At 48.7% G+C, this 15144-nt stretch overlaps 1 protein-coding gene across 2 annotated transcripts in view; it reads right to left on the bottom strand.

Annotated features, from left to right (window-relative positions):
- The window catches only part of cdhr2 (cadherin related family member 2), a 397792-nt gene that overhangs the window by 54420 nt on the left and 328228 nt on the right, over positions 1–15144 (bottom strand). For both annotated transcript variants that reach the window (XM_038795617.1, XM_038795618.1), the window contains 5 exons: positions 13581–13735; positions 9274–9376; positions 1840–1928; positions 785–868; positions 348–425 (listed from right to left, as the gene is read on the bottom strand). In XM_038795617.1, coding sequence (XP_038651545.1) covers positions 348–425; positions 785–868; positions 1840–1928; positions 9274–9376; positions 13581–13735 — 509 coding nt within the window. The remainder of the gene's footprint in view (positions 1–347; positions 426–784; positions 869–1839; positions 1929–9273; positions 9377–13580; positions 13736–15144) is intronic.

The raw sequence follows: 15144 nt of genomic DNA, 5'->3' as shown, positions 1-15144 counted from the left end.
CTGCTCCGATTTCCATGCTGTGAATATTTTGCGGAGCACAGACTTCCGAAAAGAAAGTGCTGAATCAAAGCCACAATCTGACCAGAATTTGCCAGCCATTCTCGGCAGCGGATCTTCCAGTTCCACCGACAGTGAACCCTTGCCGCAGGTTTCCCAACGCCGGGAAATGCATAAAACAGAAAACCCCACTGACAGTGGCAGCATCTTAATGGCAGGCCCCTCCATTGCCATGAAACAGTCCATGGGGGACGCAGAAAATCCCGTGCTCGGTATCTCCCCTTTCATGTGGAATATTTTCCTCACCTTAAGTACACACAAGTGACAAAAGATGCACACGTAACACATACCTATTCATATTTTCAGGAGGAATGGCTGTTCCATTGTTATATACAAAATATACCTCCATAACAGCTTTTGCCGCGTTTCTGTAAGAAAAATTTGATAATCAAAGTTCATCTTCAGCATGTTGAAATTATGAGATGTGTTCAAAACAATTTTTATCACCTTGTTATGAATGTAGTTTTTTGTGACATTTATTTTGAAAATAAATACAAGCTAGGCGTTGCATTATCTGATATCTCAATTATCCTGGAAAAATTATCATAAAATTAATTCTGTGTACATTTAACATATATTTTCAAGTATATATGAAACATGTCAAAGGAAAATTCATCCATCTGACATTTTTTAATAAACATCGTCACTGAGCTCCAATCTCCAATTAATTTGTTGCTACCCTTTAGGTAAATTCTGATGATAGAATATGAGAATATCTACACTATACCTGGCTAATCTTTGTACTTTTTCATTGCTGACAGCATTCACACCTGCTACATATGGATTTGAATGTGTAGCTTCCCGAAGAATCCTATAAACAGAATAAAACACGTATTAAAAGATTTGCAAGGAATTAAATACATTGCACAATTCAGCAACACCGTTGCGGATCCATGTGCAAAGGGGGAATCGTGCGAGAGCCCAAATCGGACTCCATGCCGGGCGCCGAACCAATTTCGAGTCATCGATTCGCTCAACCTGGAGCGATCTGGATCTCGCCCTCGCTGGACAAGATCCAGATCTGGATATTTAAATGAGCCTTATTTGTAACATTTAAACACCCAGACACCAGCACCCGGGACTCAAACAGCCGTACCTGCGAGACCGCGCCAGGGCACGATTTAGTACGGGTCTACACAAATGTGGATCAGGCTTAATGGCACCTCAGGGGGCCCCGCAGTGCATTAGAGACACCTGGTGGTCGGGGACAGGGTAGAGTGGTACCCTGGCATTCTCCCTGGCACTCAGGCGGTCTGTTAGTGTCATCCAATAACTTTGGTATTGCCACCCTGGCACTGCCAGGGTGCCGCTGCCAGGTGCCACAGCCACTGCCAGGTTGGCAGTGCCAGGGTGCTCAGATGCCAGGTTGGCACTGCCAGGGGTTGGTCTCAGGAGGGGATTGCCAATTGGAGGAGGATTCCCAGGGGCCTCAACAAAGTTTTGGGGTGAGGGCTGGCCTGAAAGGGGGGGGGGGGGTAGATTGGGTTGCCGCTCAAAATGGCTCCCCGATCTCCGAACAGCTGCTGCTGCCAGCGAGCTGATCTCGCCAGCAGGAAATCTCTAAGTGCAGTCTCAGTGGAGAGAAACTCACCAAGGCCAAAAGTAAATGTCAAAGTGCCGTTGAATAGCAGAGTATTTCTAGGTGCTGTAGCCGCTGAGAAATGATCCGCTAAGCACGCCTCAAACTGGACTTTAACTTTTGTCTGCTGAATTGCGGCCGCAATGTTTAGTTACACTTAAGTACAACCAGCATCTATTTTGAGAAGAGGCTTGATAACTTACACAATTATTTCATTCATGTTTCGCTGTACTTCATCGGGTGTTATACTGAACTCTAATCGGGTCTTGTAACTCTCATCCACTGTAATTAACTGTAAAGAGGAAAGCACAATTTTTTAAAAAAAATTTGAGTACCCAATTCATTTTTTTCAATTAAGGGGCAATTTAGTGTCGCCAATCCACCTAGCCTGCACATTTTTGGGTTGTGGGGGCGAAACCCATGAAAACACGGGGACAATGTGCAAACTCCACAAGGACAGTGATCCAGAACCAGGATTGAGCCTGGGACCTCGGCGCCGTGAGACAGCAGTGCTAACCACTGCACCACCGTGCTGCCCCAAAAAGCACACTCTTAGTATTACAGTTCCATGTTCACCAACAAAAGACATATGTCCTGGTGCCACAATATCTTAAGGTCAGCGAGCTGTGGGGGCCAATTGTGCAACTCTGTGGAGTTCACTGATGATGACCTGGCAAATTCCCGCCAGCTTTAAGATGGCCGTAGGATTTAGGTAAGACAAAGAGGGGAGGAAGAGACAAGCAGAGGGGGCTACCCTGGGTCAGCAACAACAGTTCACTGTATTAATGTGGCGTCAGGTTTGATCTGCAGCCTCAAGGGCTGCTGGTTAGGCCATTGTAGATCTGGGAAATCTCATCAAAACTTGTGCAATCCATGCTCTGTCTAGAACTTACAAGTATAGGAAACAAGGCCGACAACAAATGCAGGTGTAATAAGTCCACGGAGACAGAAGTGCTTTCACCAGAATTCCTTTTATTAACAAAACCAACAACAGTATGACCATATGCATTCAGCTTGCTGTCTACACGGGGAGTGCAGAGGAACTGACACTCCCTGTTATATACAAAGAAGAGGTTCAGTGATTGGCCCACTAATCAGGGAACCCGTATTCCAATTGGCCAATCTCAAAGGCCTGGTCTAAGTCATTACAGCAGGGTATTCATTTCAAAGGCTAATTTCAAATGACTTACCAGGGCTGCCTAAAACAAAAATTAGCAGCAGTTCAAATTCATGCATGGATTAGTGCCAGCCATTCATTGCACTTCTAAATTTCTCATCATTGCCTTTGTTCCATATCCGTAAAACATTAGTACTAATGCTGCATTTCACCCACGAAAGCCCTTTCAGGTTGACATAAGGACTAGATAGAATGATAGGAACTGGGCAGGTCACATAACAAAGCTTCAGATGGAGCATTGAAGAACTAACTGGCTGATTTTGAAAAGGGCCATTTTTCAATGGCTGCCAGGACCAAATATTAGGGAATACAGTCCCAGAATTAGTGTCTTTGACTTAGCTGATTAAAGGTCCAAAATGCTGACATGAACAGGTTTTACTCTCAAAGTTTGGCCCAAACAAACAAGGCACAATAATCAAAATGGCCTCCCACTTCCGAGCAACTCAAAGTGCCATTTTTAGACTGGTGCACTTTTGAAATGCAACAAAGGAGGTCAGGAAGATAAATGGAGTAATGTATGTCAGTTAGTCATTTAAATGGAATTTGCCATTGGGAGCCAGTGAGGTGGATTTTCCCCAGCCCACCACTGGTAGCGATATTCCCGATCTGGCGGAGAAATGAGCGTCGGGCTAAAAATGGGATCAGCGTCCACCAATGCACCTGTCCCCCGCCTGTGGCTGCAGCGGGTTACATGCCCCGTACTGGAGGGAAGATGCAAATGGGTCATTTGAACACATTTTCATCCGGTTAACAGGCTGGAAGCCTGATTCTCCATGGCCCCGTGATGCTCTGACCCTTCCGGCCAAGGTTCACGCTGTGAAGTATTTTCAAGCTTGACTCTGACATGGACGATCCCTCAGTGGGTCAAGTGGTGAGTATGTAACATAGGCGCCCTCATGCGTGCGTGTTGTCAGAGAGGTGACCATAATTCCCATGGTGGCGGGGGGGGGATGGGGAGGGAGGATGCCGCTACTTGTCAGCGGGGGACGATGGGCAGGAATTGCATTGTGGGGAGGAAGGGGGCCAGCCGCCAAACCTCAGTATCAGGCCGCCTGCTCAAAATGGTGAACAAATAGCAAGATTCCAGCTCCCCTCAGGCTAACATTTGAATTGCAAGGGAGAGTGAATCACTTCTTGGCTGTGGTGAACCACTGTGCACCTGTATCAGGGGATGTACAGTAGGACCTGCACTACAGGTTCGCCGGTAGCCCCTGCTGGCTAGCTCCGCCCACAAGGACCTCCTCCTGATCTGCCATTTCGCCAGCTGCAGTAGGAGGCCACGCATCTGACTCAAATAAAGCCACAGTTGTACCAATCTGAGTCTTTCGTGCAATTGATCGTGCATCAATTTATTACAGTCAGATTTTTCTACATTATGGACGTCAGGATCAAACCAGATTGCCTGCAGCTGGATCCGCACTCGCCAGATGCCAGAAAGGACTTTAATCACTGGCTGGCTTGTTTTGAGGCCTACATCAACGCTGCGACCCCCACGCCGACGGAAGCTCAGAAGATCCAAATTCTATACTCCAGGTTGAGCTCCAGCGTGTTCCCGTTGATCCAGGATGCCCCAAGTTATGCGGAAGCAATGACGCTCCTAAAAGAGAACAATGCTCAGAAGACAAACACACTCTTCGCAAGGCATGTACTCGCCACTCGCGTACAACTACCTGGTGAGTCGATCGAAGACTTCTGGCGGGCTCTTATCCCACTTGTACGGGACTGTGACTGTCAGGCCATCACGGCCTGTGAACATTCCAATCTCCTCATGTGTGACGCATTCGTAACGGGGATTGCGTCGGACCCCATCCGACAACGACTGCTGGAAGGGGCCACGCTCGACCTAACGGAGACAAAAACTTTAGCGCTCTCCATGACGGTCGCACCTCGAAATGTCCAAGCCTACGCCGCTCGCCGCGCGGCCAACCCCTCCTGGACCCCGCAAACGACCCCCCTCCAGCTGGGCCCCTCCTAATCAATATGCCTGCGCCGCCCGCCACGCCACGCACCCTGGGGGTCCCCGCTGCTACTTCTGCGGCCAGCAGAGGCACCCCCGCCAACGCTGTCCAGCCCGCACCACCACTTGCAAATCCTGCGGTAAAAAGGGCCACTTCGCTGCTGTGTGCCAGGCCCGTGCAGTCGCTGCTATCATGCCCGCAATCGCCCCCTCCCCCCAGCCGAACGCACAATGGGCGCCACCATCTTCTCCTCCCGGGGCCACGTGCGACCAGTGGGCACCGTCATCTTCTCCCCCCAGGTCCACGTGTTGCCCGTGGGCGCCGCCATCTTTCCCCACCCCCACAACGTGCGCACCATGGGTGCCGCCATTTTGCCCCACCCCCACAACGTGCGCTGCATGGACACCGCCATCATGTTCCCAACAGGTCCTCCGGACGCCGCCATTTTGTCTCCCCCCACGGGACTGAAATGCTGGATCCGGGTCGCCGACGCTCCCCATCTAAATCCTCGGACGACCACCCGCAGCTCGCCTCGGTGACACTGGACCAGTCCCGTCCTCACAACCTGGCCACCACTTCGACGACAGTGAAAATCAACGGCCATGCGACCTCTTGCCTGCTGGACTCAGGGAGCACTGAAAGCTTCATTCACCCAGACACGGTAAGGCGCTGCTCCCTCGCGGTCCACGCCGCCAACCAACGGATCTCCCTGGCCTCCAGATCCCACTCTGTCTCGATCCAAGGGTTCTGTGTGGTCAATCTCACTGTCTAGGGCATAGAATTCAGTGGTTTCCACCTCTACGTCCTCCCCAACCTCTGCGCTGCACTATTGCTGGGTCTGGATTTTCAGTGTAATCTCCAGAGCCTCATCCTCAAATTCGGCGGGCCCCCACCTCCACTCACCGTTTGCGGCCTCACGACACTCAAGGTTGACCCCCCCTCCTTCTTTTCCAATCTAACTGCGGATTGCAAGCCCGTCGCCACCAGGAGCAGACGGTACAGCACCCAGGACAAGACCTTCATCAGGTCCGTGGTCCAGCGGCTGCTTCGGGAGGGTATTATCGAGGCCAGCAACAGCCCTTGGAGAGCCCAAGTGGTAGTGGTTAAAACTGGGGAGAAGCACAGGATGGTCTTGGATGACAGCCAGACCTTCAATTGGTACACGCAGATCGACGCATACCCCCTCCCACGCATATCTGATATGGTCAATCAGATTGCACAGTACCGGGTCTTCTCTACAATTGACCTAAAATCCGCCTGCCACCAGCTCCCCATCTGTAAATAGGACCGTCTATACACTGCCTTCGAGGCGGAGGGTCGGCTCTATCAATTTCTTAGGGTTCCCTTCGGCGTCACTAATGGGGTCTCGGTCTTCCAAAGGGAGATGGACCGAATGGTCGACCGGTATGGTCTGCGAGCCACGTTTCCGTACCTGGACAACGTCACCATCTGTGGCCATGGCCAGCATGACCACGATGCTAACCTCTCTAAATTTCTCCGCACCGCCACTCTCCTCAATCTTGCATACAACAAGGAGAAGTGTGTGTTCCGCATGACCCGTCCAGCCATCCTCGGGTATGTAGTCCAAAACAGACTCCTGGGGCCTGATCCCGACCGCATGCGCCCCTCATGACCCCCTCCCCCACTGCCCCAAGGCCCTCAAATGCTGCCTTGGGTTCTTCTCCTACTATGCCCAGTGGGTCCCAAACTACGCGGACAAGGCCCGCCCACTCATACAGTCCACCCAATTTCCCCTCACGGCCGAGGCACAACATGCCTTCGCCCGTATTAGAGCAGACATAGCTAAGGCCGGGATGCATGCAGTAGGTGAGACACTGCCCTTTCAAGTAGAAAGCGACTCTTCAGATGTCCCCATCGCCGCCACTCTAAACCAGGCAGGCAGACCCATGGCATTCTTTTCCCGCACCCTTCATGCCTCTGAAATTCGGCACTCATCTGTTGAAAAAGAGGCCCAGGCTATCGTTGAAGCGGTGCGGCATTGGAGGCATTACCGGGCTGGCAGGAGATTCACTCTCCTCACTGACCAATGGTCGGTAGCCTTCATGTTCAACAACACGCAGCGGGGCAAGATCAAAAATGATAAAATCTTGCGGTGGAGAATCGAGCTCTCCACCTATAATTACAGGATTTTGTATCACCCCGGCAAGCTCAACGAGCCCCCACGAGGTACATGTGCCAGCGCACAAGTAGACCAACTCCGTGCCCTGCCCGACAGCCTTTGTGACCCGGGGGTCACTCGATTGTCCCACATCGTCAAAGCCCGCAATCTGCCCTACTCCATCGAGGACGTACGGACAGTCACCAAAGACTGGCAGGTCTGTGCGGAGTGCAAGCCGCACTTCTACCGGCCGGACCGCTGCGCCTGGTGAAAGCGCCCCGCCCCTTTGAACGCCTCAGCGTGGATTTCAAAGGGCCCCTCCCCTCCACCGACCGCAACACATATATCCTCAGTGTGGTCGATGAATTCTCCAGGTTCCCCTTCTCCATCCCATGCCCCGATATGATGTCTGCCATCGTCATCAAGGCCCTCAACACCATCTTCGCACTGTTCATTTTCCCCGACTACATCCACAGTGACAGGGGATCCTCATTCATGAGCGATGAGCTGCGTCAGTTCCTGTTCAGCAGGGGTATCGCCTCAAGCAGGAAGACCAGCTACAACCCCCGGGGAAACGGGCAGGTAGAGAGGGAGAACGGGACGGTTTGGAGGCCGTCCAGCTGGCCATACAGTCCAGAAACCTCCCAGCCTCTCACTGGCAGCAGGTCCTCCCTGATGCACTACACTCCATACGGTCTCTACTGTGCACCGCCACAAATAACACACCCCATGAACGTGTTTTTACCTTCCCCAGGAAGTCCACATCCGGGGTGTCGCTCCCGACTTGGCTTGCAGCTCCAGGACCGGTCCTTCTACGTAGGCATGTCTGACTCCACAAGGCGGACCCCTTGGTGGACAGGGTACACTTGCTCCACGCCAACCCCCAGTATGCTTATGTGGAGTTCCCCAACATCCGCCAGGATACGGTCTCACTCAGGGACCTGGCTCCCTCAGGTTCCACTCCCACACACTTCCCCACCCACGCGCCACCCTCCCCTCCCCCGGCGCTCCCAACAATAGCCCCACCAGGTCCATCCCTCCTTCCCCTGCCCACGCTAGAGGACGAAGAAGATTTTGGCACGCACCCAGAGTCATCCGCCTACTGGCGAGCATCAACACCGCCGCCACCGTTACGTCGCTCCCAGCGGACCGTCAAACAACCGGACCGACTTAACCTCTGACGGGCACCGGACTACCAAAATGGACATATTTTTTTCACCTCCCCACTGTAAATTATTTGTAAATCTGTATATTGTTCCATGCCACCCCCGCCGGCTTCATTTTTACACGGGGTGAATGTGGTGAACCACTGTGCACCTGTATTAGGGGATGTACGGTAGGACCTGCACTACAGGTTCACCAGTAGCCCCTGCCAGCTAGCTCCACCCACAAGGAGCCGTATAAATATGCGTGACCTCCTCCTGATCAGCCATTTTGCCAGCTGCAGTAGGAGGCCACGTATCTGACTGGAATAAAGCCACAGTTGTACCAATCTGAGTCTTTCGTGCAATTGATCGTGCATCAATATAGCAAGATTCCAGCTCCTCCCATGCATACATTTGCATTGCAAGGGAGAGTGAATTACTTCTGGGCACCACTCCTAATGTCTGAAAAGACCAGGAGCAATTCTACTCTGGCAGGTGAACTTAGTCTTCGAACAAAAACCGCACATCACTCAAATTAGTAAGAGAGAGGGAAATTCTGATGGTGCTTTGGACAGGCAAGAAATAGATGCAAGCAGCTTCTGACTTCATCTTCCTTCACTACATGACGCACTCCACTGCAAACCAGAAGGGAAACAGGAGGAGAATCTCAGCTGAAGTGTCAGTGCAATTTGGGAACCAAGCCAAGCCTGCTTTATTTGCAAGAAGTACCAGCAAGATAAAAAGCGGCACGGTGGCACAGTGGTTAGCACTGCTGCCTCACCGCGCCAGGGATCCATGTTCAACTCCAGCCCTGGGTGACTGTGTGGAGTTTGCACTTTCACTCCGTGTCTGCCTGGGTTTCCTCCGGGTGCTCAGGTTTCCTCCCACATTCCAAAGATGTGCAGGTTATGTGGATTGCCACCAAGTGTCCAAAAGGTTAGGTGGAGTTACTGGGTTACGAGGATAAAGTGGGAGTCTGGCCCGAGGGAGAGTGTTCTTTCAGAGTATTGGTACGGACTCAATGGGCCAAATGACGTCCTTCAGCATTATAGTGATTCTATGATTATCTATGAAAAAGACATTTCAAGTTGCTGGAGAGCGGGAAACCATTTTGTTTGCTGTTTTCTTTGCCTGAACCAAAACTGACCAACATTCTATATATTAACTAATTTAACCATTCAATGCAATAAAGGTGACATGAATATCATAGCAAATTGAATAAACTTTATAATACCTACATCTAGGTAACTTGTTGCAGATAAAGTGGGCTTGCCTCCATCTCTTGCTTCGATGGTTACTTTGTATTGTCCTCTTAATGTTTTGTCGAGTGAAGATTTAATCCTGTAAAAACATACCAAAAGACCACTTAAAATCATGAGGCAGGCAAGTTCGAAATCATATTTCAAAGAGTAAATGTGCTGTGAGGTTGTGTGTTACTGCATGTGTCAGGGGAGTGGCAGTAATTCGAAGAACTCGGGCTGGATTCCCTGGTTCCTCAGTCATGTGTTTCTCGGCAGTGCGTGTCATTCACTGGTGGCAGGATTCTATACACCTGCCCTTGTCATTGGGATTTCCCATTGAAGCCACCCCACACCATCATGAAACCCACAGACAGGGGTGCGTTGCCAGCGGGAAAAGAGAATCACAACAGTCGGAGAATTCCAGCCTTCATCACAAGAATGATATTTAGTGAACTGATTGATCAATTAAAATAAAACTTAGTATTATTATGGATTTGTAACTTTGGAAAGAATCCTGAACAGCAATAACCAAAAAAAGATACGGGTCTCTGATCTCCGTGCATTGTTTGCTGATGGCATCATATTGTCGTGCGCGGGTCCCTTTAAGAAATGGGTGTTTATCAAATAGCTGCAGTGATGTCATTGTGTGGGTGGAGCTGGAATGTGATTTTGGCTTTTACTTTCATTTTGAGCTGGAAGCTGCTTTGTGTCTTGGTTTCGTTTGCAATTGGGGAGCTGCATTCAAGCACAAATATGTATTTTAATTTCTCTCTCTGCAGGCTAAAGAATGTCTCCAGACCACTTGATAATTTAAAAGTGATACATGCTTTCTCTTTAAAAAGAATTCAAACCTACTGTCTTTGTTTAAAAGGGTCTTTGACTTATGGATATTGTTAGAAAAGTTATTAAGGGTTGTCTATAGAGTATTGTATCTGTGGGGATTATTTGTGTCGGTAGTTGGTAAACTGTTTACTGTGTGTTTATAAAATGTTAACTGGATTCATAGAATAAACATTGTTTTATTTTTAAAATACTTAAGGTCTCTGTTGCATCACACCTGGAAAGTGGGCCCTTGTGCTCCCCTTAACCAAAATCTATTAAAAGTTGTAGGTCAGGTGAACTCTATGATATACTTTGGTGTTCTCTAAACCCTGGCCCATAACAAATATCAAGGTTGTAACATTAGGGACGGACGGGATAACAACTAAGAAAGTACATAAATTCAAATAATTTTTTGCATCGACTAATGTCCTGCTTATTTGTTATTTCTGAAACAATTGAAGCAAATTCAAAGGAAGGACTCTAACAGAATTGTGTGTCGGTGAATTTTAAAGTGATGAGAACAATTAATGAGAAATATCACAATAAGGTGACAAAATTTCTGCAAATCTTTGGAGTGTTTCAAAGGCACCTCCAGTCATTATCAGCATTTTGACAAGACTGTGCACCCCTGAAAAAAAAAACTGGGAAAAGTTAAGCGAAAAGAAATCCAAGATGCAAGCAAGTGATGGCGCAGCGCAGAGTTTAATGGCTGCTGAAATTGAAATGGCTTTTCATGAGGTTGGCACAAGGACGGTAGTCCTCTATGCTATATCATTATGTTGGCATTGTCGCATCCCTACAAGAAGGACAAGCTAAACTTCAGACCACAGCTGGACAGTACTGTTGTTGCATGTGCCAGCACATGCTGTATGTGACCTTTGTAATAAATAGCAAAACTTCATCTAGTTTTCTGTTGTCTCAAAATCTGAGAAGATAATTCACTGCAGTCACTGACAGACACCTATGCAAGGGGCTACAAAAATGTTTGCCAGCATTTGGACTCAGCCAATTAGGCTATGCTAGCCCTTAATCACAATAACATGCCTTCTTTTGTGCGGTGTCACCTAAAGAATGACACATTGGGCTGGATTCTCCATTCTGGGATGCCCGGATCGCGTTTTCTGATGGGACGGAAAATTGGCCCATCTGCATCCATTTAGTGGGCCCGCCACCCTATGCTCCGGCCCTCTGTGATTCTCCGGTCCCGCGGTCGGGAATCCCATGGGCACCGATCACTTTTGGTCTCACCAGCATGGCCCTAGCATGGTGGGCCTCGCAGTAGGCCAAGGGGGTGCTCCCCCTCCCCTCCCCCACCCCCCACAGGAGTTACCCCCTTGACCCATCATGAGGGCCGCTACACCAGGGCCACACTGGTAGAGACCATTTGAGCCCAACCGAGGGCCACCTCACCCCACAATACACTGCCTGCCCACCCCCTCTCTACCAGAACCCCCCACTCTCCTCACTCCCTCCAGGACCCCTGTAATAGGTAGGTTCCACAGGGAACTCTACGTAAAGGCAACCCCCCACACACAGAGCCCGCTTTACCCCCAAACTCCCCAACCCCCCCCCCCCCCCCCCCGTGAGAAAAGAGACCCCTGTCTGGAAGCTGGAGAGCAGTCCAGACAGGAGCAGTGAGACAAATTACAGCTGAAACACTTATCCATTAACTGCAAGTCATTCATAGCTTTCTAGTAGTGGCCTGTGATTGACAGCTTCTACAAACCATCTGCAGCTTTGATCCATTCATCTCCCAGCATGGATCAGTGGTCTAAGTGGTGAAACCACAATGTTTGTGAACATTGTCCACATCAAAGAGAGGTAAGTACAGTGCAATCACATGCTTGAGTGATTGGAATGCACTTTGTGCTTGAATCTGTGGGAACCAGAGGCAGATCATCACTGTTCTCCTTTGAGGAATGGACAGGTGGAGCTTCAGGTTAAGTGTTACAGCTGTAATTCTTCTCACTGCCCCTGTCTGGACTGGCGTCTAGCTTCGAGACAGGAGTCTCTTTTCTGGGCGGAGGAGGGGCGGGGTGCAGTCTGTGTGTGAGGTTGAGTGGTCTGTGAGGGCAGGGGTCCCTTTAGGCAGGGAATCCTTGTGGTGATCTTCCTATTACAGTGGTCCCTGAAGCGGGTCTCCCTATTACAGGGCTCCCTAGGGGGATCTCCCTATTTCAGAGGTCCCTGTGGGGAGGGGGGAACACACGTAGGGTCCCCCCCATACTTTGAGGTGGGGGGGCGCCCAGGTAATCCTGGGTTGGGGGGCTGTTGTACGGTGCGGGGGACGTGCTTTCGGGGCTGATTGTGGTGCGGGATTGGGCCGGCTGTGGGACCACGTTATCGGGCTGTCTGCTCAAAATGGCAGCCCAATAGCGGGATTCCCTTGGGAATCCCTCATATTTCACGCCATGTATAAATTTGCATGACAAGGAATATGGAATTGCTTGCTCCCAAGGGGATTGTAAACCAGGATGCAATTCACCTTTGGTGGGAGAGCATAGGGTGCGATTCAACTAAAAGGGAACAAAGTCCCATTGCGAACGCGTATAGCCGTGTGATTGCGGGCGCTCGCAGTGCCGAGAAACACATGGCTATAAAACGTCACTCGTGTTAAATAAGGGGCCTAGTCGGAAACACACGGCCGAGGCCTCACATAGCCCCATTTTGCCCACTGAGGAGCTCCACTCGCCGGAACTCCTCTGTGCAACAAGAGGCTCCCAATGCGACCCCAGACCCAACAAAGCCCCAACACACTGGGTTTTCCTTCACATGGGGAGCCTGCCTGCAGGGGCAAGGAGATCAGGAATGGGCTCCTTCCTGATCAGGCACTCTGTGGCCCACAGATGGTCCTTAGCATTGGCAAGGAATATTTCCACGGAAATACAAAACCCCCACCACCCCTCACCAAGTTGATATCTGCATCCTTAAAAGAACAGGAGCCCTGACATTGGGCAATTAATTATTTGATTACCACAGAATGTGCTTGGGGATCCTGGAAAAGGCTAGGACAGGGCTGCCGTCAACACTGCAACCTGCCACCCTGACATAATTCAGCCCTAAGAATGGCTAAGGTGGCAATAACCCTAACATTTGTCCAAACGCAATGACCACTTGTCATCACCTCGTAATGCTGAATTTACATTTATTATTTGTCTACAAAAATGGGCAATCCTGAATAGAGACAGAAAGGAAGTACCCACCTCTTTGAATTTATCACTCCTGTCACAGCTTATCCCACCCCGTAGAATCATATCAGGGCTGAAAATCGGATTATCTCCTCCTGAGTGCATGTTGTATGTCTGTTCAATGGCAGCAGGGCCTTGTACAGAAAATCTAGCATGGATTTTTTTACAATATAAGAACGGCTTATATTGCTACCAATAGTTTCCTGTTATTACAGTCACATTTCTGCAGTTTTGCAATATGCATTGTTGTCTTGCGATCATTCATTATATGAAATAATAAGAAACAGACATTACTTGATAGTTGCTGTGTATTCACCACCAACAAGGGTAGCTCTTGAAGCTTCAAATACATCTGGCAATTTGTTTTCTTGCCCATCCGAAAAAATGAAGAGAACTTTGGTGACAACAAAATTAATTTCTGCATTCTTTCCCGTATCATTGTCACTTGCCTGTCAAGAAAAGCTTTGTGTTAGTTTACATCCTAATTAATACCGACTACAGGCTTACAATTGATTTTAATGGTCTCCTCAGTAGCTACTCTAATAAGGCACTAGCCTTTCAATGCTAAACTGCTAGGGTTCAGGTTCAAATCTCTATATTAGTTACTATTAGGATACTTGATAGGGATTCAAGCAATCAAAGAATATTCATCAGCTAAGGTGAGTAAAAACCAACAGGAAATGCAGCGGACCTTGAAAATTCTTTGCTATAATGAGTTATGTGAATCGGCTGGGGAAGTTGGAGTTATTCCCTTTAGAGAAGCGAAGGCTAAGAGAAGATCTGACAGATCTGTTTAAAATCATGAAGAGTTTTGAGCGAGGAAAATAAAACTGTTTTCACAGACTAAAGGGGCAATTACCAGAGGCCACGGATTTACGTCATTGCCTTAGAACCAGAGGCAACTGGAGGAAAATGCGTTATTTTTTTTGTATCAAGAGGAATGCACTGCTTGATGGAGTGGTGGATACACATTCAATCATAACCTTGACAAGGGAATTTGATTAATACTTGGGATGCGAAACTAACTGAAGCGCTCTTCAAAGAGTTGCATCCTTAGGTTGCATGACCTCCTTCAGTGTTAGGCTGTTCTATGATTTTACAAAATGATATCTTCTTGTTGTCAGCATATGCAGCAGTGATCATTGAATGAAACAGTCTTCATGCAGACCACTGACTCGTCATGGAACCTTATTCTCGGATCTGTTTCATGAACGGACAGCTCTCACTGATCCTACAGAGAACAAGTCAGACTGACAAGTACCACAAACATGGTATGTTGGGGCATACTTCTAACTATGAAAAATACCCTTCAATCTAACAAATCCATCTTTGTTTCATTGATACAAACCCACCAACCTACTGTTTTGTCAGAGGATAATAAGTCAGTGAAGTATACATATGCCTAATGCACACATGCATCACTCTTGTGAATGCTACTTTACACAGGCATTAACCTGTTTAAAAACAAACATTTAAAACAAATAGCATAATGCCTGTACGACAATAGTATATATTTCAAGTGCATTAAACATCTGAGTGTGAACTTTCCCAATTGGGAGTTCTACCCTTCATTAATCGTAATGCTCTCTCTCTCTCTCAAATAATGCCTCAGACATTAGAACCTCTTTATTCAGGTAACTATTTGCCTTCCGTGATTATGAGTAGTTCAACACTATTATCCTTGAAACTAAGTGATGTCAACATTTGCGATTTACATTCTTTATAAACATTTAATACTTTCAGGGGTGGGGACCAGAACTGAATAGTGCCCGTTTAGAGTCTCCTTGGCGAGGGCGGTAGATCTCGGGAGCCGGTTGGGTCTGGCATTGACAGGTTTAAGTGAGTTACTAAACTCTCA

The sequence above is a fragment of the Scyliorhinus canicula genome, chromosome 4 (assembly GCF_902713615.1).
Source record: "Scyliorhinus canicula chromosome 4, sScyCan1.1, whole genome shotgun sequence".
NCBI classification, from domain to species: Eukaryota; Metazoa; Chordata; class Chondrichthyes; order Carcharhiniformes; family Scyliorhinidae; genus Scyliorhinus; species Scyliorhinus canicula.
The sequence above is the reverse complement of the archived record's forward strand: the minus strand, read 5'-3'. Positions and strand labels throughout refer to the sequence as shown.